This window comes from Alexandromys fortis, unplaced genomic scaffold (genome assembly GCF_014885135.2).
Source record: "Alexandromys fortis isolate MF-2015 unplaced genomic scaffold, M_Fortis_MF-2015_v1.1 scaffold_8_9099976_23576923, whole genome shotgun sequence".
Classification (NCBI taxonomy): domain Eukaryota; kingdom Metazoa; phylum Chordata; class Mammalia; order Rodentia; family Cricetidae; genus Alexandromys; species Alexandromys fortis.
Genome location: NW_026067899.1, coordinates 10,525,560 through 10,551,190, shown reverse-complemented (window position 1 = coordinate 10,551,190; position 25,631 = coordinate 10,525,560). Strand labels below are relative to the sequence as shown.

The 25,631-nt window shown below is 44.3% G+C and overlaps 1 protein-coding gene and 1 long non-coding RNA gene across 14 annotated transcripts in view; one reads left to right on the top strand and one right to left on the bottom strand.

The window, feature by feature from the left end:
* Positions 1 to 854: 854 nt before the first annotated feature.
* The window catches only part of Rbms1 (RNA binding motif single stranded interacting protein 1), a 213,954-nt gene continuing 189,177 nt past the window's right edge, over positions 855 to 25,631 (bottom strand). For 7 of the 12 annotated variants that reach the window (XM_050121549.1, XM_050121560.1, XM_050121588.1 and 4 more), the window contains exons 5-15: positions 25,474 to 25,631; positions 23,435 to 23,514; positions 11,677 to 11,792; positions 10,633 to 10,682; positions 10,416 to 10,509; positions 8,119 to 8,166; positions 7,190 to 7,240; positions 4,687 to 4,797; positions 3,556 to 3,636; positions 1,917 to 2,001; positions 855 to 1,177 (exon numbers count right to left, since the gene is read on the bottom strand). In XM_050121549.1, coding sequence (XP_049977506.1) covers positions 1,924 to 2,001; positions 3,556 to 3,636; positions 4,687 to 4,797; positions 7,190 to 7,240; positions 8,119 to 8,166; positions 10,416 to 10,509; positions 10,633 to 10,682; positions 11,677 to 11,792; positions 23,435 to 23,514; positions 25,474 to 25,631 — 867 coding nt within the window. In that variant the 3' untranslated portion in view covers positions 855 to 1,177; positions 1,917 to 1,923. The remainder of the gene's footprint in view (positions 1,178 to 1,916; positions 2,002 to 3,555; positions 3,637 to 4,686; positions 4,798 to 7,189; positions 7,241 to 8,118; positions 8,167 to 10,415; positions 10,510 to 10,632; positions 10,683 to 11,676; positions 11,793 to 23,434; positions 23,515 to 25,473) is intronic. The other 5 variants (XM_050121579.1, XM_050121596.1, XM_050121613.1 and 2 more) reach the window with 3 other exon arrangements.
* LOC126488273 (uncharacterized) lies at positions 8,173 to 23,424 on the top strand. Of its 2 annotated transcripts, none has more exons than XR_007588630.1 (4): positions 8,173 to 9,289; positions 11,872 to 16,584; positions 18,111 to 18,164; positions 21,704 to 23,424. It is a non-coding gene; the product is annotated as an uncharacterized lncRNA (long non-coding RNA). The 2 variants fall into 2 exon arrangements; XR_007588629.1 differs by having other exon boundaries at positions 11,869 to 16,584.

Genomic DNA, 25,631 nt, shown 5'->3' with positions numbered 1-25,631 from the left:
CCCCCTCTGTTTGCCAGATCACAGGCATGGTTCTCGTTCTAAAGCACTATCGTTAGTATAAAGGACAAAACATTCGGTGACTCCCCTCCCCCACCCCCACCCCCACCGCCAAAGCTACCTAAGCTAAATCTAGAACGTCGTTAAGTTTTTTTTTTTCTTCCTGAAAAAAAGGCAAAAAAGACTTTACATTGCATCATACAGCAGATATCCTAAACTGGTCAAAACTAGCAGAAGAAACTGTCGGTGTGCAGCCTTACAAATGGTTTACCCTATTAAAAGTCCCCCCCGTCAGAAAATGTGTTTCACACGAGACAGTTCTCCCTTCTTGCACTCTGCTACCTTATACACTGTTACGTGAAAAAAAAAATCATTAAAAACACCTACTACATATTTAAAAAAGCCAAAATTTCAGCAACTTTTATTGACTACCTTTTAAAAGCCCTATGCTGCAGTTTTTTTTTTTTTACAAGGCGTACTAGACCAGCCCATTTGGTCAAAGCATTCTACACCATTAGTTTGAACTAACTTTACTGAAACAGCTACAGCATCAAAAGAGTTAAGGCAAATTGGAATTCATAGAAAAGGATAAGACACGTCACACTACGTCGAAAGAAAAAAAAATGGAAAGCTAAGGAGAGACATCGAGGGCGACACCGAGTCACAGCGACACACGCACCGCAAGCACAGAACACCATGGGCGCAGTGAGACAATCGGAACTTCAGAAGCCCATTTCATACAGCCGAAAAAAAAAAAGACAAATTAAACACAAAATGAACAAAACCACAAAAATCCGGTCATGCACTTGGATAAGTCTTCGTGGTCTTTGTGCATACCCAGAAAATTGAAGTTTTCGTTTTCTCTCTCTTTTTTTTTTCTTTTTTGCATCATTATATTTGATAAAAATCTTTGATTTTTTTTGTTTTTTTTTTTTTGTTTTTGTTTTTGTTTTTTACTAAAATAAACCTGTTCAGGGGAACAGCTACTAGATGAATTTAAGGGTTTTATGCACCTTATAGAACTTATAGCAAAAATAGTTTTAGTTGATTTCATTATAAATAACGTTTTCAAGAACCTGTGCAAAACTGTCAATAATTTCCTAAAGCACAATTGATCAGAAAAATCCATGATTGTTCAGCCTTCACACCCTTCTTCATGTAAGAACTCCCTTCGGTATATCTGCAAGAGAAAGATAAAAGACCCATGTCTTTGCTGACATAACAAACACGCCACAGGGCTTCATCAGCTTTCATTTGAAAGAGATTAAATGTTTGAACAAGACTGCGCTCATCCATGGTGAGACCAAGGGACATAAGCTGGGGGTCTGAGGGTCACTTTCAACTCCTGGAGTCCCCCTTTCAAGTTTGGGACTTGCAGGATACTTTCTTCTCTAAGGCAGCCAGGGCCAACTCCGCACAGCTTTCACTGGTGTGAGATCAACAACACATATTGTTACAAGACAGCCCAGAGAGCGGATCCCACATAGAGTTGCTTTTCTGAAATACATGTGGTAAAGTGAAGTTGGAAATCTGTGACCCCACTGAGAGCTGGTAATAGGACCTCTAGTTCTGAGGATACCAGCAATCTGAATTCCTAGTCAAGGTGTGGATGACCTTGTGAGACTCGATTAAGCAACGTCTTATGCTGTATCTCCTTAGTGAGTATTTAAGGGATATAAACAGGATGCTTCTCTTATAGGATGATTTTGGAAATTAATGTTCTATGATGCTTTATATATTATGACTTTGGGGTAGAGGAAATACAGATTTGATTTCAATATAAAGCATTGGTCCTTATCCAGACAGAGTCTGTAAATTCATAAACACGTTAAATCTGCGTTTTTCTAGGCATCATTTGATAAAAGTACCCCTGACTGCTTCCTAGGAGCCCTACAGTTAGGTAGCCCTTTCCCTCATACCTCACAGTTACTTATTGTGTTGAAAGGTATATGGAGAATGGTCATTGGATGCCTCCACAGCCACCTGCTGCTGGCTACTTGCTTCCTACAACAAAGCAGAACGCATGAGAACGCATGGGACTGTGACTCGGCTGCCGCGGCCCGAGTCCAAGGACATGCACCTTATTACAAACACTCTTCAAAGTGAATTTCTTCAAGTCAAACAGAGCTTCTAAGGCTAATCATTACCCTAATGCTCTGAAATATGACAAAGCCCAAGAACCTCCCGTCTAAATGTTTAACGTAAATATTGATCAAAGAAATTTCTTGGCTCCGTCTCCTGGGAGCTAGATATAGTTTATAATTCAGTATTCTCAGATTTTTAGAGTCTGAGACACAGTGTGCAAATGTTGCACGTCACAGCCTTCTCCCCCCCACCCCCGTCCCCAAGCCATCCACCACACCTCACAATCAAACTTTCCCATATTTATATGCTAGAAAGTGTGACTCAGCTCAGTACATGGAAGCAGGGCCTGTAACCTCAGCTACTGGAGAGGGGAAGCAGAGGGCGCACGTTCACAGCCTGCCTGGCTTACAGAACGAGGTCCCGATTTTAAAAGGGACTTGGACATAGCTCAACAGCAGAACATTTGCCTGGCATGAGAGAGGTCCTGGTTGTACCTCTCCTAAAATAAGAATAAATCAGCAATAAAACAGAAAGCCAGAGTAGTCTGGATATTTTTGTCTTGTCTCAGTTCACACCGTCTGTGTCTGAAAGATGATCAGGCCTTGCTGAAATAGTTACAGGGCACATTTTTGTTTTCCATTGTTACATGTTATGGAGAACTGCATATAAAAATCCATGGGTTCAGGCACTCGTGACTCTTCAAAGATGTATGATCATGTAAATGCTACAACCATAGTTCTCAAGAACCTTTGGGATCTGCTGAGTGGGTATGATAACAGGACTGATAAACTTCCTTGGATTCTTGAGAATACTCTGCAAGACAATCCTATGCTTCCTGTCCATTCATAATTCAACGCCAGTCTTCTACAAATGCAATATATTCCAAGCTAATAACCCAGAGCAGTTAGCTATTAAAAAAAAAAAAAAAGGGAGGGTTGCTTCTCATGCTTGTTGTCACTTAGAGACACCAGGTTTTCTTTTTTCCATCATCTGACTTATGGCCAGTGTCTTTCTGTGAGTCTTCCCATTGGTTCAATCTTTAGGACTAGAATTACAAACTCCAATTTTATCTTAATGTGTCTGTACGTATCATTTGGGGGGTAACAAGACAAAGTCTTGAAGCCTATGACATGTGCTATGAGACTGCAAAGTTATTTGGGGGAAGTATGGGCTACAATGTATCTGGATGTTGCCATACTAATTTGCATAAGGAGTATTTTACAGTTGGAAAATAATACTACGTGTATACTCTTTCTAGACTCACATCTTTAGCTATACAGCCGAAGCTGGCCTGAACTCTTGGATGCTCTTGCCTCAGCTTCTCTGGTGCTGGGAATAACAGGCATGTTCTATTATGCCTTGATAAAATAGTTGACTCCTGATAGGTTTTTGTTGTTGTTGTTGTTCTGTTTCAATGAGTCAGATGTAAAACTACCCATTGCCGCAATGGCCGCTCAGACGCTCTATACGAACCTCAACGGGAACTGCCGCCGTCTGCATGTGTGTATACTGTGGCAAATAGGCTCCTTGCATGGCTGACGTCGCAGGCATGTACTGGAAAGGAGAAGGTGATCAGGGTGTGCAGCAGCAAGCCATGCAACATTCAGATTTCTGGGTGGCAGGGGTCGGGGTCTGAGCTGGCTGAAGAGTACTTGAAAGTCGCAGAGAATAAATTTATATGGGTTCCCCTCAAAGCTTAATTAGTGCACATGACTATGTCATTGGAAGGTCAAATAAAAAATGCCATGTTTCTTTGAATCTACCAAAAAAAAAAAACACTAAAAACCTGCCCATGTGAAGGCCATTAATACTTCTCATCTACAGTAATTCAGTATCATCAGGGTGTCATAAAGATCTCTCAAGAGGCCACGCTATTTTTTGGTCACCCCCTGAGTTGATGCCTCATACTATCTGTGTAGGGAGACTTGAAGAGACTGTGAGCAGGCCCCTGAAGATGTGGCCAGGGAGCCCCACTTGGTCTCATTCAGCACTCTCATTTCCTAAAGCCAGGCAGCCTATTTCTGGGCTGCGTATTGTCCTGGATTCACTTTCATGAGAAGCTGTTGCTGGTTTGCAGAACAGGAGGGAAAACACAGTGCCCTTTGCCCCCTTCAGCCGCCACAAACGCAGGCTGAGCTGAACGCCGCTGTCCATCTTTTACAGTTGGCCTAGTGCTGATTCTGCCTTCTAAGCCGGCAGGTTCCTGGGGGTGTAAGAAAGCACGTCTTTAAAAAACCTGCAATTCAGCGCTGCAACACTGCATGGAAGAACAAATGGGGCACTGCGCATCCTCTGCGACCTGTGCATCTTCCCCTCTGTGACCTGTCTCTTGGAACGTGTAAAAGCTAGACATGGGCGTGCGTGGGTGCTAGGTGGGTGAGGGAGCCGTATCCACAGATGAGCTTACAGGTCATCAACTCATCAAGAATAATGTGAGTTCTATCTGACTTTGTGGGAGGCAATGCCAGATAGGGCAGGGGGCTGGACACAATCTTTGTCACCCCCACCCCTCCCAAGCCTATACTTTCATTAGGGAAGACGCAAACTTCCTTAAATTCACTTTCTTCCATTTGCAAAAGCACAGGGTATTAATCTGCCACCTACTGTTCCGGTGCTGCCTAGTGACAGATGACTCATTTGCTGGGCCAGAGGGCTGATCATAGAAGCTGGCTGTAGTGACATGGTGTGTTCCATTGAGGGAGTTAACACGGCACCCTGGGAAGGGGAGAAGAGATAGAAATTGAGGGAGAATTAAGATTCTGCAGCTAAAATTTGCAAAGGAAAACCCTGTGTTGAGGCAAACATAACCTCCTTCAAACTTACAAGAGGTACCCTGAACAGCTACCCCAAATCTCCCAGATTGCTTTCCTGAAACTTTCACCAAGCCTTGAGAGGAAGCAGCGGTGCTATTTCATCCCACTGAAATCCTGTGTTCTGCCTGCCCTAACTGAAAAGCCAGACAGGCCAGCAGAAAGGGCTGTGGCATCAAATAGACTGAGGACAACTGCTTTCCAGGGCTGCCAGATGTTGGGGATGGGGAGAAACCGCTTTTGCTTTCTACAGCCCCCCCCCCCCCCCCCCAAAAAAAACAAACAACAGCAGCAGCAGCAGATAGGTGGTCAATATAGCAGCTTGTTTAAATGTTTTGTACGTAGTCATCTGGTTCGAGATTAAGTAGGTAGGACCATTTTCATTCTGGGTTCTTCATTTCTGAGTATTTTTCAGAACTTCCTGTCCCATGCCTGGGAAGCCAATCTTGGTAATTCCACTCCAGTTCCATGCTCACTTTTTTTTGCTTGGAAATTTTGCTTGGATTTTTTTTTTTTTTGCCATCAACAATTCAATTAAATGTATATAAGAAAACAGGAAAGGAAAAAAGATCACTCCTATGATCTTTCTAACAGAACCAGCATTAGCAGTATCTAACTGGAAGCTAGATTTTGCATCAGAGAACACGAATAATTGCCTACTTTGAGGTCTTATAACTTAGTTTTTCTACTGGAAATGGTAACTGCCTTGCTGCCATCGATCCTAATGGCTAGATGATGCCACAGTGATGCTATAGCAACCACAATGGAATTGTTCGGACCTTTGTCTAAATTTCTCTACATAATCGGTGGATTTCTATCATTCTTCTCATTTTTGCAATCATCTGTTATAGCGCACTAGTATTCTGTTTTACTCCATAATTATGAACACGTATGTGGTTTGAGATCACTGTAGCTGGTTGCCCTGAAACACACTGGCGTTTACTAATGATCAGATACCAGTTCAGGGCACAAGCAGGCGTTTCATACAGTTTTGAATCTGGGTGGAGAACAGTCACACAAGTCTCCTCAAAGAGTTCAATTAAAATATATGCAGTCCTTGTCTCTAAATTCATGAGAAAAAAAAAAGGATACGCTTCATTTTTAAGGCACAACATCAAAAAGCACAGAGCAACAAAAACGACGCAAAGTCTAGATGGTGGGGAATGGGTTTCCTGATCCTCCCTCCTCATCTACAGGCACCCCTACACACTAAGGGTCCCCCAAGTGCACGGACTTCCACCTTCTCCAATTATACCATCAGGTATTAGGACACACACTGCCATGGGAATGAGTAGCTGCACGTCATGAACAGGGGTGCAGGATGCGTAGATACTTGCGGATGTGTGTGTTTTGTGTGCAGAAGAACAGGTACAAAAGACACATTTTATGTGCATCTGAATGGTTGTGGCAGTATTTCTTGTTCATCATTTGGCTACTGACCGCTGCTATTTTTTACCTACATGGCCTCCCAGTATAGTGTTCACTATTGGAGACTCATGAGAGAAATTTCTGTCTCATTTTAAGGCCAAGAGTTGAGTTCTTTTCCTAAACAAATGATCTGGCTTTTGTGTTATAAATGTTGTCATGTCTCTTGCATATGAGAATGCCAAATTTGCACCGGTTAACTAGAAACTAAAGGGCCAATCCTGTAGCCTTTTTGTGGCAAGTGTGTGGGTCACCAAGGGCATTTTTAGTGATTTGTGAGTTGGTTCTACACACTTGTTTATAACTTTTGACCCTATGGATTTTATGTATGTATGAAAGGCATACAACTGTACAATAAGATCAAATATAATGTTTAAAAAATAATATACATTAGTATAACCAATGTTGAAATTTATGAAGAAATCATATTTGTTATTAACAAGGAACACACTGCTCTCTTAGGGCTTATCCTTTCTACAGATGGGCTAGGAGACACTGATGAAGAGCCCTTCCTGGACCTGAACTTTATATCTAACTCACAAAGAATGTAAAAAAAAAAGCCATTTCTTTCCATACATTGTAAAATATTTAGTTACTCAACTAATGGTATCCTACCAAACTGGCTTAGTAGAAGACCTTGCCTCAAATAGGGTATATTTTTAACTTCAAAAAAGGAAATTAATGTTTACCAATAATTCATTTTAAGATAAAACTGACTTAAAGTTTCATAATAAGCTGGCCCATTTTCATATTCTATGTTTGGGTTTTTCCACCCCCTTGTCCCCCATCTTTTGGTAGAGGGGTTTTAACTCAACAGGCTACATACCACAGATTACTTAGAGGATAGAAGGTCATTAGCACGAGACACTTACAGGATGCTGTAGGATGTAAGGTTGAGGTTGCATCCAAGAAGGACTTTGCACCTAGAAAAGGGAGGATTTTGAAAGAAACATTGATTTCTTCTGCGACAATAATCGAATTCTCTACAATTCTTTTTAATCGTGTTAAAAATCTACAGAAGGAAGATAAGGAGACAACACTATCAATTATTACAATGGTTAAGGCAGTTAGAGCTCCTGACCAACTGGTCACTCTAAATTGAAATGGAACGATCATTCAGAACCAATATCAGTTTGCCCACTCAGTATGGAGTTACTGAACATTAGGGGCCAAGGAGCAGAAGGCATGTATGGGCGTCACCCTTGAGAAAGACACTGTCTAAGGAAAGGAAATAAAAACGTACACAATCCAAATTAGTGACATGTTATAATCAAGATATGAACTACGTTTTAGGGATACTGATGAATGAGGATTAATCGTAGACGTTTCATTAGAAACTAACCCTCCAAGCACATACTATTTATGAAGAATAACCAAATGCAATCTCTTTGATAATGAGGGAAACAAGTTGAGGAATTGTGTGTAGTCCTCAACAATTTCTAGTTAGTGAGGAGAAGAATGTCTGAAATGCAGACCTAGGATATTAGATGGGAGGTAACCAGATCTTGACATCAATGGTTAAGTTAAAAAGGGCATCCACACAGCCACCTCCGAACTGAGAAAGCAGATGTGAGGGCCAGGTTTGTGGCAGGAAGGAAACGAACACCCTGCCCAGGAAGAGAGGAGGAAGTCTGCTTTCTCGATGCCCGTGGCTTTTCAAGGTCTACGGAACTGTCAGGAAACATTCCGTTTTCCAGGTCGCATCAGAACCCTCCTGCGTCCTGTCCCTGAGTGTTAACTTCAGAGATTCTACAGAGAGAACACGGGGAAGAGCCATGGGAGAGAATGGAGCGCCATTTACCTTGACAGCAGAGCCCCGATACTTGCTTTCTCTGGTTTCCTTTGCCACCTAAGGCAGACCAAAGTTAAGTGCTTCTGCCTTGTTAACATTGCAGTTATCTGGACTGCAGCCTTTCCCACTGGGGGACCGCGCCGCCTTCTCAAATCCAACTGCATAAGCACATGGCGGTTTAGTGGAGAAGGCCAACTCCAACGTGAGTGTGGGCCCTTTACAGACACAGCACGAGAGGCGAGCGGCTCCCGGAAAACCCCGATCTGGGCCTGATGTCCCCCACTTTTTTATGCTTCTATGGTCATAACTGCCTATGCACTCAAGAGTATTATAGGGTTAGGGAGCTGTGACATCTAATGCCATGTTTTTATCTCAGCAGCGAAAGCAGCCACTATCAGTTACTATTCCTCAATGCTCCCTAATTAAGAAATGGGAATAATAATCTATTATCTTTTTTCCATTGGTTCTTTGAAAACCTGAAATAAAAAGAACTCCATCCCAAACTAACTGTATACAAACAACATTGTTGCAAACATTTTAAAGGGACCTCGGATTACTTGGGAGCACATCCACCAACCTCTGCTGGGCACTTAACGATATAAGGATAGGCACCCATCATCTGAGAGGTTATGCTACACAGAGCGTCAGGCAAATGGAAAAAATTCTACATGGGTCTTACAAAAAAAAAATCACAGAATTCCCAAAAAAGGAAATGAGGCCTTGAAATGATAGGCTATCCGCAGCTAGCCGTATCCTGTTGGTTCCCAACACTGATCTGATTTTTTTTTTTATTCTATCAAACGACAGACAGGCAAACTGCTTTGAAGGGGAAATCAGTGGTAGAGAGATGGAGTAAGAGCTGAAAAGCCTATAGCAACATGATAATTGATAGTCATTTGTGCGCTTTAGAGTGAGCTCCCACGTGCCCTTATTTTTTAGCGATGCAGACATGACGGATCGCCATTTTCGGATCACCAGAGACGACATCTTAATGTTTGCTGTAAACGCTGCTTATGAAAGGAGATACGCTGTAGCCCCCCGCTCTCGCTGAGAGACAAGGAACAGACTGGCATCCGTGACTCCTCAGCAGCCGAAGAGACTTAAATAAGTGACTACCGCATCCAGATGACTGGCACATCAGAGGGAAGCAGTAACTCAGGGAGGATAAAGGAGAGAAAAGGTATGGAGATTGGGCGGGACGACCCTGAAGGCTAACAGTGGCAGACACCGTTGTGAGACTCTGTGTGAGACTCCGTTTCCGGTATACAGCCTTCTCTTCTCTTTATATATGTTATTTTCATAGATTTTTCCAGCAGAGCCAACTTTGATATTACCTTATACTGAGAATTACTGAAAAAGTGCTGAATACATTAATATGTATGATGCTGCCGCTGCTAGCTTACTGAATATTAATGCTATGCCAGTCCTAGGTGGAGCTCCTGATAATTTCATTTAGTGCTCAGAACTCTCTCAAGCTCGTAAGGGAGAAACTACGATTCCCATTTTAAAGATGAAGGAAACTGAGGCTTACGGCTATCAACCAGCACATCAGCTAGACCAGATGCTGTAGCCCCCTAACCCGAGACATCAGGACGACAACATCTAACTCAGTATCACAAACAAGAACAACCTAAGGTTTAGTCACACCGGATCCCAGCAGTCAACAGAAGGGAACTGCCCCCAGGTCAGTAATTGAACTCAGTAACAATGCTGACTGGACCCAGGCAATGCACCTGCTGCGGGAAGAGAAAGGCTCATGTGCCTCGCTACCCCGGAATACCATCAGATCAGTGTGGGACAGGGAGCTTATGAGGGCTCATTCCTCAGCTGGGAACACAGTTGAAGGTAAAGCCACCTCGCAAAAACGAGATGGGAGCTAATTAATGGCTTCTTCTTGGTGGGGGGGAAGGACCTCAAATCTCGAGATGATCCTGTGTTTGCAGTTTTAACTGTCCTTTTAAAAATCGCTTCCTGATAGTGAGTAAACAAAGACAGGAGCATGCATCCGCTCGCCAGTCTGTGACTCTCCTAAGTTTCTATTCCTGGGGACACACGATGGGGGAAGGACCCGGGTTCATCCCAATTCAAGAACCATGTGATGATCCCAAGCATTTCCCTGGCTTTCCACTCTCCTACACAGAGGAGCAAATCGCTCCACCAAATAGAAGGCAGCTTATTATAAACTAGGTGGCGAAGCTGCATAAAATTTGACTCAAAGATTTTATTTTGAAACTGTTCAGCATTTGAAGACACGTGAGAATGCAGCAGATACAAAGTGCGCTGCTGTCGGGCCCTGGAGTACAAACCTGGTAGGCAGACACAGGAGATGCAATATAAGGTGTAAGAGAAGTTTGACTGATCATTCGGTTTGTGGCAATACTGTATGGTGAAGTGTAAAATCTAGAACAAACACAAAAGCCTTTATTAAGTAATCCTTCCAAGGAATCATTCACGGAACAATGTCCGACACTTTTTCACCTTCACCGTCCCTCACGCCACGGCACATTGATCCTAGTGACATACCCGTTATGGAGAGCAGCCGTAGTTGGGTCATACGTGAGTGTCATTCCAGCCTAGAGGAAGCAGAAGGAAACGTGAAAATCTATCCAGAAAGGCACGATTTGGAAACTGTCTATCCGAGTCCCCGTAGCGTATGAGGGTAATAGTCACGTTGGATAAAATCGCGAGTTTCTGTTAGCCAAGCATGCTTACAAACTCTGAGAATTGAGCTCCGCGGTGCTGCCCCACACGGCAGCCATTACCACAAGGAGCTACTGAAAATTAAATAGAAAGCAATCCCTCCAGGAATAGAGCCAGACATCACATGCGCCGAGGGCCACACGCGGCTGTCACTGGACAGCACAGGTTCAAAACATTTTCTTCACACATTCTGGGGTCTTTATGATCTTTTTAAACATAAAAAACATTTATTGAGCTACAAGGAAGAGGGAAGCCCAATGCTGCATTAAGAAATTGAAGATCTTTTTTTTTGAAAGGATGCTTCAAAAGATTGTTTGCCTGTCTGTTTGCTTTTGAGAGAGAGAGAGAGAGAGAGAGAGAGAGAGAGACAGAGAGACAGAGACAGAGACAGAGACAGAGACACAGTGTGTAGAGGTAGGGAGAAGAAAGCATGATGAGAATACTGTGTATGACACAATATTTTTTCAGTAAGAAAACAACCCAAAATATAAAGGTCAATTAATTCTCGGTGACAAATATACTATTTATTTTAATGTTGAGGTCATTAAAGATTCCTGACTACGATGAATGAAAACCTACTGGGAAAGCTGAACCTCCACACTCAAACACCTTCATAGTCATCGTTTTTACAGAAGCGCAGTGTAGCTCTTCCCATCTCTACCTTCCTCCCAGGGAAGGCACGCTCAGTACTCTTGCACCAGAGACAGCTGAAGTCTGACAGCCTTTTTGTGACAAGGCACCGACAGGGTGGTTTAGTCTGGACTGTCTCAGAGGTGTGGCAGTCCAGTCAAGATGCCCCTGTAGGGCTGGCTTTCCATGAGTGTTCAGGATGGCACAGCCACACTCAAGTTTCAAGAAAGGACTTACAAGTCTCACCTCTCCTTCTCTGTGCCAGGGCCGCCCATTAGGGATGTACTTGTTTGGGTTCTGCCTCTTCTTCTGTCCTCCATCCGCAAACTTGCACAGTAACGGTTCTGTAGGAGCTGTGGACACAGGAAGCTGATGTGAGCGCACAATTCTAAGCATGTCTGACAACATGGACGGGGGTTTCTCTTTCAGTAGGAGAGCGATGTTGGTGCCAAGAAGGAACACTTTGAAGGCAAAATCTCAGGCCCTGCGACTCCACAGAGGTGGAGCAGCGCTGGCTGATGTCTCTAAACTGGAGAGTGATGGAGAAGCCACTTCTAAACACTGCAGCGCTGTGACTCTAACAACCCTGGGCCTTCTACAGTTCCACCACTGGACAGTCAGCAGACAGCCCCCCAAAGGGACCTGGAACACTCCCCCAGCTTCCCAGACAGCGCTCTGCTCCTGGCAGACGGTAAGCCCGTGTTATGTCAATCACACCATGCTTATGTTTACAGTTGTGTAGCTGTTGGTGAGTGTGATGACTGCCTGTCTTCCTCCCCGTCTGTTCCGTTATTACCATGTCCCCGGTGCCTACAGTATAGCCACACTGCAGGCATGGATAAATATGGGTGGGTCTCATTTGTACTAAAGAAAGCTTAGGGGCTGGAGAGATGATTCAGTGGTTAAGGACAGTTGCTGCTCTTGCAAAGAACCTGACTTTGGTTCCCAGCAGCACCTATCTGGCATCTTAAAACCACCTCTATGTAAATCCAGGTACAGGAGAGCCAATGCCCTTTTCTGGCCTGTGAGGACACACATATGTATGTGAGCACACGTATGTGCACATACCCATGAATGAAATATTGAAGTTACAAACACCTGCCCTTTGTACCGAAAGGTTCTGCCATTTCTCAAATCTTCCCATGGAGTTGTTTTCCCATCCATTCACCATGATCCAAAGAAACATCCAAGAAATGAACGCTCAAAAACAAAACACAAAATACTCTCACTGAAAATGAGAGGCAGGTGGCACAACAGGCCATCCACGGTTTCCCCTCCACCTTGCCTTTCTGTGACAGACAAACCAGTATGGTCCTGGAGTTGTGTGTTTTCCTGTATGTGTCTAGTTACTGCAATAAAGGCTCTCACACCTTCCTGTCTGGCTCCCACACTTAGTTCTTTGTCTCCTGGAGAACCACGGCTACTCCTTTCAAGTTCTCTTTCAAAGTTAAATAACCATGAAGAGAAAAACATCACTTGTGGGGAATTTGCTCCTTTTTACTTTGCCTCTCATTATCCTAATTCAGCTCTTATTTTATATCACTACTACCCACCCACTAATGACAGGGTAGGAGCAAGACTGTCTCTTCCACCTACAACACAACACATGCAACACAAGCTGTAACCCCTTCCCAGTGTCTGGCACTCTGCATGTGTCTGTCCCTGGGCTGCCCACTTCTAAGTGGATGCGTTATGGTGTGGATGTAAGTCATCTTCCCCTGGTGCAAGCTCAGCCTGCAATGTTCCAAGGTAGGGAGGGCCTGGCAGGAGGCCCTTAGGTCACTGGGGCCACATTGGGGCCACGTCCTCAGAAGTAGTGAGGGTGGCTCTCCTGAGATCTCAAGGTTTCCCAAGAGCGATTCCCACCCTTTTTCCTACTGCCACGTGGTCCTCACTGGAGTTGAGCTGGTGCTGACACCAGGCCCTGTAACTTTCTGAACTATGACCTAAATAAACCCCTTGTTTATAAAGGTAATGAAACAGGATGGGAAAGCTAATAATGAAACCGTTAGGTGTCTGATGAAGATCTTGTGTATGCTCTTATTTACCTCCTGATTCTAACTCCCCCACCCCAGACTTTCATGAATGAAGAATCCCATTTAAGGCAAACTGAGCATGAAGGAAAGATGGATGGGCAGAGGTCAAAGGTCCCCAATGTAAGTAAACTATACAACTTGTCCAACCAATACAAGGTTATGGTTTTTGGGAAATTCTGCCTAATAGCCACAGAAGGTAAACACTTTCACACAATGGATCAGGACAACTTTGTAATAATGACCAATGGTCCTTCAGACTCCACAACTGGACTAGCATGGGACAGATGGTAACCCAGGCTGAGAATAAGGCATCCTAGCAAAAGCAGCAGATAGAAGACACGCCCTCCTGAGAGGAGGGACTTACCACATATGATGTTCCCTTAAGTTACCCGCTTTTGTAGGCAATCAGAAAGTGGCTTCTTAAACTTCAATACTAAAGTCAGCCTTTCTTAGGTCCCTACGTGAGGGACCTTGTGTGCAGTACCAGAAGGGGCTGTGGTGGTGCAAGCTGGTCCAGCTGATGACTAAGGACAAAACAAGAGCTCAGCTGAGACAAGCTAAATCCACTGTGCAGAGCCCACTGCTGCTCCAGGTTGGAAGACTGAGTTTTATATGCTCCCCTAGGGTCAGGGCAAGCAGGAGGTAACCTGAGGGGCTGGACCTTTGTCCGTGCTCACAGTGAGGAGGCTTTAGAAAAACCAACTCTGGGTTTACTTGGTTTGTTAGAAATGCAAACTAGTTTCTTGCATTAGCATAAAATTCTCACACAGAGCTAAGGCAACCAGGTGGGGCTCACTCTAAGGTGCATCTCCAGGTAAGTGGCTAAGCAGCAAGACCCTTAACATATGCTTAGTGACCAATGCGCTATCTGGGGGTAACGTGATTCCCAGGCATGTTTATTTATCTGGATTCTGCCCGGTCAGAAAGAAACCCTAGGCGCCAGCAACCATATGGTGTGGAGGTGAAGGTCCGGAGAGGGGTAAATACACCATTTACCATGAAATGAACAGAATGGGAGAAGTTCTTTTTCAAAGTGAATTCTATTTACTATGCTATTCTGTGCCGTCATTAAGATTTTTTTCCCTCTAAAAGTGCACAGTCAGTAAAGCAGTGTGTGCACCAGAAGTGTCCATCTTAAGCAAAGAGTTTCCTACTTTTTAAAGAACTGTAAGCAGTTAGAGATGGCATGTTTGTGGGACAGTTGTCAGCTCCCCATTCAGCAAAGCCAGACTACCTCACACTCCGTGGGAAACAGCAAAAATCCCAGCACCTTTCTTCCCCTATCAAAATTCTCTTCGGTATACTTAGCCCAGAGTCTACGAAGTGTCAGGTCCGCAAGAGCAAGATGTATAGCAGAACAGGCCGTAAGTCAGAGGTGCGTGAGTTCAGAGGGGACGAGAATGGGGTCCTAGCGTACGTTTAGTCATTAATAGGATGGAACACTGAGTGTAGACACGTGCTTTAATAAAAACGTTCCGCTGAAACAAATACAGAAGCAGGAACAGCTGCCATTCTTTCCTGACACTGCTCCACTGACTTGGGGGGCACTGGTAAGAAAGAGACCATGCTCGCAAGCTCTTAATGTCTTACTGACCATAAAGACCACCCAGCTGCTTTAGGAAAAACAAGCCACACAACGTTAGGGAATTTCCCGGTGTCTTTAGCCACCACAAAGGGTTTAATTCACTGTAACTGACAGTTGTCTTGACACTGTGCAACAGTTGGGTGAGTGTGGTTAGATTTTCGGGTGGGAAAATAAGAAGTGGGCCAGATTTTTGCATTTTGTTTGTGTGCGTGCAAGTCTGGCGGGCAGCCTCACTTCGTGAGCCTCTCCTGTGCTTCCGCTATACTGGACTGCAGTGCAGGTCCTTGGCTCGCCTCTGGGAGCCGCAAGCACAGGTTCCAGACTAAAGAAGCAGGGATTCCTGTGTGATGTCAGCTTGCTCTCCAGCAGGGATCCTTCAGGCAGCCTCCTTTGTCTTTTAGAAAGGAGATACTAGGTAACCAATGACATGCCCAAAGTACCAGCGATGTGACCTGAGCAATAGTTAAGTTTGGCTGGATGATTTTACAGAATTAGTATGTAACAGCCAATCTTTGGCATGGTCATTTTTCTAGAATAAGAAGTATTCTTTATGAGTTTCCTTACTTTTAACTGTATGCATGTGAATGTGTCCAAGGAGGCCAAAGAGCAGAGGTCTTGGGTCTCTCCTGGAGCTGGAGTCACAAGCAGTCACAAGTGAGCTGGCCAACATGTGTTCTGGGGACTTAACTCCTCTGTAAGGGCTTTTAACTGCTGAGCCATCTCTCCAGCCTCTTTAGCAGTAACGCTGTACCTTGATGTGGAAAAGGCCAACTACAGAGTTCTGATGAGTGGTGTGTGTGTGTGTGTGTTGTTCACATGTGCACACAGGTCTAGCTGGTCATGTCTGTTACCTTATTCATCTTCCTCCACCTTATTTCTGGAGCCCCAGGCACCAGTTTATTTACTGAGCCATCTCCCTAGTCCTTGATGCATTGTTGCTCATCTATTTCACATAAAGATAGGATATATACATAAACTACACACACACACACACACACACACACACACACACACACATACACGCACACAAACTACACTGAACCAAGTATACAAGCGCTCTTAGGCTGAATGTACCTTTAATAAGAGTGAGCTCTGACATCTTGTGTGATTTCCCAGGGTAGGTTTTCCCTTTATTCTAGAAAGACCTGTAAAGTTCAGAACAATTTCAAGACCTTAGCTACGCTGAGTTTTAAGATGGGGCACTATTCAAATGTAATGGATATTGTTGGCATTCCCTATTACTGTGAGAATATACAAAAAAATGTTACAGTCAGCCATGCATACATGGAGTGTTTTTTTATGATCAGCTTTTAATGCATGACTTTTATTAATTATTTTAAAAAGTATTTATTAACAGTCCAGAGAGATAGCTCAGCGGTTAAGAGCACTTATTGCCTGCTTACCCTTCCTTCCTTCTCTCCTTCCACAGGTCCCTAGTTTGATTCCCGGCACCCGCAAGGTGGCTCGCGGCCATCCGTCCTGCGTTCTGGCGCCCTCTTGTGGGGAAAAAGTATTTATTACAAGGTAAAAATAAACCTCTACTAAGAGCATGCCAGAGACTGACTACCCAGGCTTTGCCCTTAAATGCTTTCCGTGAGCAAGCACTAACGATTACTGGTCTTTGACAGGCATACTGCTTCCTGTTTTGCCGTTTCTAGCCAACCAAGGGGCACAGCTGGGCTTTGCCTGTCACTGTTATTCTTCCCAGGGCTGATGTGGTGAGACCTAGGAGCCCCGCCTGCTTTCGTCTCTTCCACAGCTGTGAGGAAAATGATACTGGCAACTTATTCACACCTGTCTCATATCTGATTGGTTTTTGATTTATTAAATTTATTCATTAATTTTACATCCTAACCAAAGTTTTCCCTCCCTCCTCTCCTCCCATTCCCTTCCTCTACCCTCCTCAATCCACTCCTTTTCTGTTTCTGTTCAGAAGGGGGCAGGCCTCCCATGGGTTTTGATTCTTAACTGGGATTTATTTCTCAACTCACAACTGGCTCCAGACCCCTAAGCGGCTCCAGACCCCTAAGAGAGTGGAGTCCTGTAACGCAGAAAGCAGGGCCCCCACCTGGAACGCTTTCCTCTTCTATGCCTGCTGTTATGTAAATTCACTTTTGCAATCTGTAATGGTAGGTCTGTCCCCTTCTTTCAAAGACCCATCTGTTTAATGGCTATCCAGTGTTAAATCTGGAAATGGGCCACACAGAGTTTCCGCAGGGCAGCTAACAGCTATGCTGGTTACACTGTATAGTGGTTAGGACACTGGGTCCAGGTTAGTTCTCCAAGGTTTGTAAGCCATCTGATGCTTCTGGTTTCATAATCTGTGGAATGGGGATTATAGTACCTACTTTCAGGGGTTGTTCCAGTTAACACAGTGCTTAAAACACACACACACACACACACACACACACACAGAGCCACTCTTCCTTAGTGCACATGGACTCATTCAATGTACTTCAGAGGTCCGGAGAGATGGGCGGACATGACGTGTTTTGCAGTACTAGACACGCTGTTGTCCTTGGGGAGGAGGTACAGTGGCAGGGGCGCTCACAGCTCCAGGAGTTTGCCAGCTAATGCCATAAGCGTATTCTTCCCAGAAACCATGCCCTCTTCCAGAGGATAGTAGAAGAGCGTTTGAGACAAATCCCAGTGCCGATCATGAACAGTGTCTGCGCCTGGAGCACAGGTCCCACTTTGGACATGAGTTCTATATAACTGAAGTTTCTCACCCTGTTTCCAATGTCCCATTAAGTGGAAAACTGCTATCACATCGGTTCTCCATAATACGATTTTAAAAAATTATTTATTTTTATTTTATGTGCATTGGTGTTTTGCCTGCATGTATGCCTGTGTGAAGGTGTCAGATCTTGGAGTGACAGACAGTTGTGAGCTGTCATCTTGGTGCTGGAAATTGAACCCAGGCCCACTGGAAGAACAGTAAATGGTCTTAACTACTAAGCCATCTCTCCAGCCCCCCATAATAGGATCTTTATCAATCGGTATCAAGTAGTGAAAAGCTCAACCAAATTAACCAAGGTTCTTCTACCCAGGGACCGTCCAAGCAAATCTGACCTACTTCAAACCTGCCAGCACTCAGACTCAAGGTAAGCATAAAGAATAACACCCTGGCATTTTCAAAGGAAATGGGAGATAATATAAAATAATAGTAATAATAAGTGGGGGAAAGTGGAAGAACAGAACTTATAAACAATTTAAAGAAACCGTAAGAAAGAACAAACAGACTCCTCAAAATATGGTAACAGCAGGAAACTGTGTTTAAAAAAAGCATTCACATGAAAGTTATAATGTGATACCTCCGAATTTTTACAAGCTATGAACATATCTATTATATGTCATGGCTCCACTAGGGTTTCCCAATGTCAATATAAACACACAGGTTGTCAGACTGATGGGCAACACAGAACTGAGTATTCAAACATGGACTTTTTTTTTTTTTTTTGAGACAGAGTCTCACTATGCAGCCTTGGATGGCTTGAAACTTGCTCTGTATGCTCTAGTGGTCTTAAACTCAGAGATCCACTTGCTTCTGCCTTAAGGGCATGCACCACCATGCCCAGTTTGACCTCCTCCATTTAGCCTTCTAGAAGCTGGTCTGCTTGTGTTACAGCTAAGATGATGTCATTATTCACTTTAGAGCTTATCTTCGGGGGCTTTCCTACCTCTTTAGTTTTCCTTTTACTGGAGAGGATGTGAGCTGGGTTCTAACTGGCTCTGCCAATGACTCAAGAGCAGCAGATCCCCTCTGAGGATTCAGCGCGGCAGGATGGAAGCTGCGGCAGGATGTGATTCTAGCCACAACGCATTTCTTTTCTGAACTTGGCTCCAGCGTCAGCAGGCAAACTGCCAACCGTGCAAGAATCCAAGTTACTAATTCTGCTTATGCCAGCTAAACAATGCGTCATCAAACAAGCCACCTTCTGACTATTTATGAGATGTTATGTCTACCTAGCAATGAGCCTGCAGTATTTAAACATCCAAGAAGTCTCATTTAACATAACCTGCCCACCTCCGACATTTTATTTTCTACCCGGTTGGATGGATAATCTCAAGCACTCCCCAGATGAGGAGAGAGCTGCCCCTGAGACGCTGGCTAGCTTTCAAAGCTCTTCTCAGTGTGTGTACAAAAGGAACAAGTCCAGAGAAGCTGAACACTATTCAGATTCCTTATGGGTTCCAACGTGTGCTGGGGACTTGTTTTGGGGAAAGGCTGAGTTCACCGCAAGAGTGTGCTTCCAAATCCCCAAGAGTGTGCTTCCAAATCCCCAACTCAGCCCGGAGGCAGTTCAACCTCAATTATACGTCAGGAGACTCCAAGCAGCTCCGGGTATTGGAATGAGTGCTGCAGACAAATGCTCCGAGAAACCACTCAATGACTCCAGCAGGTACAGGGCAGGGCACAGAAATAAGAAAAGTGCTCCTGCCCACAACCGACTTGCAACCTCGTCCCGAACCCAGATCAGCACATTCGGAGATTACCAAGCATCTGGAAATAAAGTAGCATTTAAGCACGGCTGGAAACACAGAGGCTGGCTCGGTTGCAACACTATGCTCCCCGCAGCCATGCTTGCAATATGACGGGACTCATCTGTCTCTGTACTCGTTTGTCCCTCTGTACAACTTGGAAGAAACTATTCTCTGTCGGCTGCAGAGTTGCCCAGGCTCCTAGAATCATCTCTATGTGGTCTGGAAATCACCGGGTTTTCCTTGAATGGCTGTGACCTGCAGTCTGTGAACCCACTTCAAAGGAAACGGTCTAATGATAACCACGAAGCCCTTTAGAGAACAAAGGAAACTGCTCGCCCCAATCTGTGATGCTCTGCGAAGTCTCTCTCTGGAGGGAATTGGCAGGTTTTTATCTGAGGCTGAATCAATTGGCCCTGGATGCATTTTTTTTTTTCAGTCACCCTTGCTGCTGCATGAAGAATGAACTAAGAAAAAAGCCACAAGTAAGTACAGATCAGTCCCAGGAGGGGACGAGAGCTTGGGTGGGTGGTGTGGGATCCTGAGCATGCAGAGGGCACGCAAGCTGGCACCTCGCTAAACTCACAGGGCAGGCTTCTACTACTCTGAGGTGAAAACATTCTCCTTTCTCTCCTTGCATCCAAGTGGTGCTGATGGAAAAAGAAACCCAACTCGGAGAACAAAGGAAGCTCCTCCACTAGGCTGAGTTCCTCAGACAACTGTCCTTCCAGGACCTAGATTTTATGTTCCGGATGGGTTCCGATGGGCAGTTCACCTCTTAATGGTAGCTTCGGAAGGGATGTGCTGTCGGGATTTTAATATTACAAGATCAGGTGTGGCCTGTGGTACTACACAGACATACGAACTAGTTCCTCCATGAAATGAAATAGAACTGGACGCCAAAAATTAAAGGGACGGTCTACTCATCCTCATCAGCCATCCAGTTAAAGATGGAACCTAGGAGCTCTCAGAGGATAAATACCCCACACTAGTCACCCCTGCACAGCCTAAGAGCAGTGGCTCACTCCAGCGAATCCTGGATGGAATGAAGCGAACTTCAAAAGACCTCCGTGCATTCTGGCTGCTTCCTATGTGACAAACCAAGGTACTACACGTAAGCTATTGCCATTCAGAGATGGGGTTTGAGCAACATTCTAGGTTACTCAGATTCGAGTCACATAATCTACTTCTGGATAAAAGGTTTTTTTGCATATGAAATGAGCCAGACACACTCTGGGGACAAAGATGCCTTTGGCCAAATGGCACGGTTTCCTCCTCTTCTGGGTTCCTGCATGGTTGTTTATTACAGTTACCCTGGTTCGGGGTAAGTTCAAGGAGCTTCTGGGTTGATTCTTCCTGATGCAGCTGACCTAGTGAGACTAGTGGGCAGGGAACTGAAGGAACACCTTGAAGGGACCCCCCTGCGGACTTCCACACAAGCAGAGATAAGGGGCACACCAGGCAGTGACGGCAGGCATAGAGCAAAGGGGCAGAAATAATTAGGAAGAAAAATCAAGGACTTGAGTGATTATTTGAGTGGAAGAAAGGAAGGATAGAGGCAGCTAGGGGAATCGAGTCCTGGGTTTCTGACTCTGCTGAGGTGAAAATGGTAAGAGCAGTGAGGGCAGAGGCCTTGGCTCTGGAGACAGTGGACACATGGGAAAGACACGGCACAGATGACGTCAGTCACGAGCAAGTGTTCAACTGTGTTTCTATCATACTGTGCCCTCCCCTTTCGTAAGACATGCTAGAACTCTAGCTCCCAGCACCCAAAATGTGACCCTGATTACAGACAGGAACTTAAAAAGTTCCTATCAAAGTATATATAAAAAGACATCATGATATTGGATCATTCATCTGCTGTGATAGGTGTTCTCATGACATCACTAGGGTGGGCCATTCATCCGCCATGACTGGTGTTCTCATGACATCACTAGGGGGAACCAGAGGTGTTCTCATAAATGAAAGAACACACAGAGGGAAGGTGTTGTGGAAACCCAGAAAAAGAATGGCCAACTGCAAGCAAAAGGGATTCTTGGAATAGCCCCTTCCCTCCAGCCCTCAGCAAGAACCTACCTTGTATTCCTCCAGCTTGGACTTTTGGCCCTCAGAATGGAGAGTCACTAATCTCCTATTTGTGCTATTTTTTTTTTTTTTACAGTTGCCCCAGCACACAGAATGCTCACCTAAAGGAACTGAACGAACTACATGGTAGGAGAAGATACCAACTGGAGAGGACTGAGGCATGATGGTAAGTGAGACTCCCATTGAAAAGTGTTTTCAGGAAAACACAGCCTTAGCTTCGAGATCACAAAAGGTCAGGGTGATTGCAAACACAAACGGATTATCTTCCTCTGGAGAAATCCTAACAAAGTAGTTTGCACTGCTAGCCACCAAATCCTGTGATTAAAATCATCCACGATGGCTACATTCACTTTTTTTGTCTTGTTTCTAATCGTGATAGTTTTGCCCACTTGACACAGCCTACAGTTGCCTGGGAGAACGTACCAATGTCTGTGGGCATGTCTGGGGGGCGGCTGTAAATGAACTGATATGGAAGACCCAGCACACTGTGGGTGGCACCGTTCCCTAGAGCAAGGGTTCTAAACTATAGGAAAAGAGAGAAATCAAACCACGCACAAACAAGCGGGCATGAATTCAACCATTCTCTTCCCTGCTCTTGACTGTGGATACGATGCGAGCCCCTGCCGCCACCTTGGCTTTCCCACAGTGATAGAAAGTAACCTGCAATATTGAGCTAAAATAAACCCGTGGCTGCTTGCTTTCTCTAAGGGCGTTTCTATCACAGCAATAGAAATGAAAGTAGAATATTAACTGTCTATGGATTATCTTCCATTTGCTCACCAATTAGTCTTGTCAGGGACATGTTATTATATAGATCCCAAAATAAAAATTTTTTGTTTTGTAGGAAAAATGGGATATAAGCAAAAATCAGATACGATTATAGGAAAGGCAGGCATAGCAAGGCCCCAATGGGACAAGATCACAAACAGCTCCAATATCCTCTTGGAAGGGGAAAGGAAAGAGCAGGGCACAGGCGTGGGTCCTTCAATAGAGGACGCAGAAATCCGGTGGCATTTCTGGTACCTCAGAGTCTATTCCTTAAAGTGTGGTCATCCTCTTTGAGATGTTGGAGGGCTGCCTGGGTGGGTGACGGGGAGAAGGGAGAATGTGGGGGAGCCTGAAGAACAGCAGGAGAAAGAGTGGTGCTGAGAGTCCGGCCGATTTTTCATGGCGCCACAGAGACAGAGAAAATGGTCTCAGCATCCTTCCAGCAGGCACAGCCTACAGCGAATGTATAAGGAAGCCAAGCTGCCACTCAAGGAAGGACTGCAGCATCAACAGACCCCAGATTTTGTAAAGACAGGAAACAGATTAACAAGTCAATTCTTAGCAAGAACAGGCCTACCAGGAGTCTGGGTGTGACCTCGGCATACAAGGCTCCATGAGGTGTGGTGGTTTGGGTTACAGACAACACAAACAGAATGATGGTGGAGAATGACTGAAGCTGAGTGTATATAAAATAAAGACCACAGGAGCTGAGCTCCAGGCACTGAGGACAGCACAGTGCTGAGCTTGCAGGGGATGTGCCCACACCCGGGAAGGCTCGTGAGGATGGTAGCGAGGTGAGTTAAAATATGATCGCAGGTCAAAGGAGTCCATTCTACCATGCTTGGCGAGTCAGCTCTGTACCTACAGCTGACACTCCAGCTCCTCCTGGCTGGCGTGCACGTAAATCATATTTGCCAATACAAACAGGTAAGCGTCACAGAGGAGCGAGGGGTTTGGGGGTCTGAAGAGTCACTGTGTGCTGAAGTTACATACGTGCTGTATACAAGATGATTGATAAAACTTTAGGCAAACAACATACCAGAAACTCCTGGCGGGGTCTTAATGAACTTTCCATTAAAATGACCGATTACGGCTTCGCATTTTTCTGTTGATTCCATCCTAGTCATATAAAATAAGACACACGTAAATACGCTGTACACGCAGAGCACAAGAGACCTTGTCTAACTCCTGTTGTAGGTTTAGGAAACAAAGGGAACCTAGCAGAAAACCATGGGGGTGATAACAAAAAAGAGGGCTTACTTTCTCATTAGCTGTTGTTGCTCTGGCATTTCTACAGCAAAATAACTGATCCCAGAGTTATTATAATTGCAAAAGACAGAATATTCTGAATTATGAAAGACAGTAAATTCTATGAAGAGTGTCTCAAAGCAGTCATATGAAATTATGAGTTTCTAATGGCTGGAAATTTAAAATTTAATTTATAATTGTAACTTAAAGTAATTCATAATTTTATTAGTCATGGCTTTGTGCTAAAAACAACAGTTCAGATTTTTTTGTCTTAAAGATGGTCTTTCCTTTTATGAACTCTCATGCTACTGGCTCGTGTCAATCAGAGGCTGTGCCTTATGTGTTTCTAATTTTCACTCACTCCGAGTTTAAAATTAAATTAGTGAACTTAATTATATAGTTTATCATCTTGACTTTGGAGCGGGAATTAAAGGCTGGAGCCTAATTTTACAGTTTATTTTACATCTACAGGTGACTAAATACAGCTGAGAAGTACTTCTGGGAACTTAATGACTCTGACTTGGAAATATCCTTCACCTTTCTTTCTTCGGTGGGACTATCCAATCACCTTCTCAAAACGTGTTATACTCAGGTTCACTCAGTCACACCTCAGTTTTAATTAGCAGTGATGGATCTTAAAAACCAGCAGAATTCTACTGGACGCTGGAGGGATGATGTCACTCTGAGGGGGTGACGTCACTCTGTAGGGTGATGTCAATCTGAAGGGGTGGTCTCACTCTGTATGGTGATCTGCATTCAGAAGGGCACCAGGGAGGAATGACATGAGGCCAGAGCACCAAATGTCTTGCCTGTAGCCTTTTCATCAATGACGTAATCAGTATGCACTACTAACACCACTGAAAGGCTGTCTGGGTTTTATTCCAGATTGTGGTCCAATGGAGCAAGTGACTAAAAGTCAACAGAACCAAGTTGTAGCCCTGGCGTTTGTGACTTAATGGCGAGGTGACAACGAAAAGGTCCCTTAGAAATAAATGCTTTTAACAAATAAATGTTTTGTTGACATCTCAAGTTTGTGGTAAGATGTGAATGTCATTTTTATTGTTAATTATGTGAGCATTCTCCTCCAAAATCAGTTTACAATTTAATGCTGATGTTATCTGTCATTGCTCAGCTAATAAATTATTAAACAATTCTCTATAATCAGCTTTTGTGTAGGGACTTTAAGATTATAAATCTGCCATGAATCAAAGCTCTTTCTGTTTAATTCACTAGAAACCATTTTAGCCACTAAAGGGGCCTTTCTAAGAAGACAAAGATTTTATAGCAGGGTAGGGATGTCTAGGTGTTCCTACCTAGAACAGTCATTAGAGAAATAAACCCGAAGAATTATAAACTGTTAGTAGCTTCTGAGTTGATACGATGGCTAGGTCTTATACTCCCTTTTCTGAATGTCTGAAATAGTTAGCTTAAAAAAAAACTTTAAACCTGCTTTATTATAAATCAGATTTCTGTCTGAGAAAAAGACACAGATTTATCTATGAGCCTCAGGAGGTTGTTTGTCTGTAGATGGTTACAAGCATCTTGAAGTAAAGAGTCAAGCTGTCAGGACCATGTGTCTAGGGCCACTGTGCTTGTGACAGTTCCAGCCACGAGCCATGGAGTACTTCAGAGTCAGAGTGCTCGGTTTGGGGAGCCCAGAACTTCTCAAGGCTTGGAAAATCTCATGTGTAAAGTCACAAGCAACTTGAGTTCTCAGTACAATCGGCTCCCACGACCCTGGCTCGAGCGTTCTATTTCTGGCCATTTTTCACTTTCTAGAATGACTTAGCAGAGCCACAATTTTTCCTAAGGAGACGGCAGCGCGCTTACCTGGCAAAACCAACACCGCGGCTGGTACCACTGGAATCACGCAGGACCCTTGTAGAGATAACTTGTCCGAAGGGCTTGAGCATATTTTCAAGTTCTTGCTCGTCCATGGACAGCGGCAGGTTAGAAATGTACAGGTTGGTAGGATCTTGTTCCTGTTG